This window comes from Lactuca saligna, chromosome 5 (assembly GCF_052625555.1).
Source record: "Lactuca saligna cultivar CGN05327 chromosome 5, ASM5262555v1, whole genome shotgun sequence".
NCBI lineage: Eukaryota > Viridiplantae > Streptophyta > Magnoliopsida > Asterales > Asteraceae > Lactuca > Lactuca saligna.
In genome coordinates, this window is record NC_136421.1 from 261,405,133 (window position 1) to 261,407,385 (window position 2,253).

At 33.2% G+C, this 2,253-nt stretch overlaps 1 protein-coding gene across 1 annotated transcript; it reads right to left on the minus strand.

Annotated features, from left to right (window-relative positions):
* Positions 1–486: 486 nt before the first annotated feature.
* Positions 487–1,561, minus strand: LOC145046586 (uncharacterized). The gene is made up of 4 exons (XM_078994872.1): positions 1,122–1,561; positions 1,014–1,039; positions 807–925; positions 487–717 (listed from the first exon to the last, which is right to left on the minus strand). Exons 1-4 carry the CDS (start codon positions 1,559–1,561, stop codon positions 487–489), a joined length of 816 nt encoding a protein of 271 aa, XP_078850998.1.
* Between the last annotated feature and the right edge of the window lie 692 nt (positions 1,562–2,253).

Here is a 2,253-nt window from a genome sequence, read left to right on the forward strand (position 1 = left end):
CATTTATTATTTTGTTGAGTATTTCATTGAGTTCTTAAAATACCAAGGTTGCAAAAATCGCTTTACAGTAGCTCGACGGTGGACTAGGGTCAAGGGATTAATCGGCTAGGCGGGGATTAACCGGGGGATTAATTGGAGACCATTAATTATTAAGAAAATAATTTAAAAAATAATAAATCTAAATTTAATCGTAATAATATAAGTAAATAAGCATAAAAGTTTAATAAACACAATAAATTATCATCCAAAAGACCAAAACAAACATAAAAAGTTAACACATAAGTTCAACAAACACACCAAATCATCATCCAACAAGTTCATAATAAGTTTAAATAGCACAAAAATAAAACATATTATCTTCTAATCCTCTCCACACACTTCCATTATTTGAACCCCATCCGACTCATATTCGTCTTCTTCTAACACTTGCTCCTCACACTCGGACTCCAAATCTTCATCGGAAAGTTCCCTCGTTCTTGGACTTTCTCAGGGTGCTTGATTATCATCAGTTCCTAGATTTTCATTAACCGTTTCGGGGTCTACTTCATCTACATCAACAATCCATTCTTGAGCCGAGATTGAATCATTTTGTAACAACGCCTCCATATTTCTATCTTTTCGCTTTTGGTTTTTTTCCATTAAATTAGCATTGAATTGAACATAGACAAGATTGTTCAATTTGCTTGCCTCCAATCTATTTCGTTTTTTTGTATGTACCTACAAATGTGAACACAACAAAGAGTCGAAATGTGCTTAATATATAAATTATTAAATTTTATAAAATATAAATTTAATAATATAATAACCCCTTCAAACGTGCTCCAATTCCTTTCACAACCCGATGAACTAGTCAAAGAAAGATTCCTCATTGCAATCTTTGTCAAATGAGGAGTTGTGCCACCAAATAGTCCCCACCAACTAGCTACTATTAAAAAAAAGAACACATTATTAATTGATAAATATCAAAATTTTATAAAATACTAAAACAGAAAACTAAAAGTAAAATGAATTACCCGGATCAAACTCGGCATCATTCACCCTACAATTTTTAATTGCAAGATCACAACCAAATCTATCAACTTTTTTTTTTGTACTTTGGCAAGTCAATTGTTACAACTTGCCTTTGCATCTCAAAATTGGCACAAAGTAATGTATCAAAAAAATCAAGAACCGCATTCATTATATCAGGATCATATTGGAGTTGTGGATCCTTATAATGATAATATGGATTCAAAAGATAAGACGTTAAATGTAAACTTGAATCTAGACGACCTTTCATCTTTTTATTTATGATATCTATAATAGGCTTGTAAGCTTTCTCTTTACCGCCCAATGATGTGATAATTTCTTCTTTAGCAACTTTAATCTCCCCGTAAACAAAACCCATTGAGGGTTTCCAATCCGCGTCAACCATTCGAAGGACTTTCACCAAAGGGGAGAACACCTTTAAACATTGTCCCACACCGGACCAAAACTGGACACTTGACACTGTTTTATATGAGGCAATCCCTTTAGGTGTACTAGAAAATTTACATTCCTCCCATTCGGTGCTAGAGAACATATGTCTTAGTTGCTCCTTTTTTCCCGCCAAACTTTGTAATGTTAGAAAGGCGGAAGCAAATCTCGTGACTCCCGGTTGGATAATTTATCTTTTGTTTCTGTAACTTCTCATCATCGCCAAGGTTTTGTGGTGAGCGTAAATGAAGATGGTTAGCTTTTTTGCTTGATCTAGAATTTTCTTAAACCTTGGGAGTGCACCAATACCTTGAAGAAATAAACACGATTAAATAACAAATTATAGTATAAAATTAAACATTTTAAAACAAAATAAAGTAATAAAGTAATAAATACAGTAAATAAAAAAAATAATGTAAGTACCTTCGAGCATAAGGTTAATGGTATGTGTCGCACATGATGTCCAAAAAATAGATGATCTTTTCTCTTTTAACAACTTTGCCGCCCCCATGTTATTCGTGGCATTATCGGTTACAACTTGAACAACATGCTCATGACCAACTTGTTGAATGCAAGACTCCACATATTCATATATTTTTTGGCTTGTATGTGCTTCGTTGGAACATTCTTTTGAAGATAAAAAAAACAGTACCCATCTTCGAGTTAACACATATATTCATAATGCTTCTTCGCTTTCGATCAGACCAGACATCCGTTATAATCGAGCATCCATCCTCTTTCCATTCTTGTTCGTTTTTTTTTTCAACAAGTTTTTTGTTCTTTCAACCTTGTGCTTTA

Excerpts from the sequence above, each read along its gene's own strand:
- LOC145046586 (XM_078994872.1), bottom strand. The coding sequence starts at position 1,561 with ATGTTCTCTAGCACCGAATGGGAGGAATGTAAATTTTCTAGTACACCT. Across the intron at positions 926-1,013 it reads TGATGCCGAGTTTGATCCGG|TAGCTAGTTGGTGGGGACTA; the intron begins GTAATTCATTTT and ends TTTTTTTAATAG. Across the intron at positions 718-806 it reads ATTGGAGCACGTTTGAAGGG|GTACATACAAAAAAACGAAA; the intron begins GTTATTATATTA and ends TCACATTTGTAG.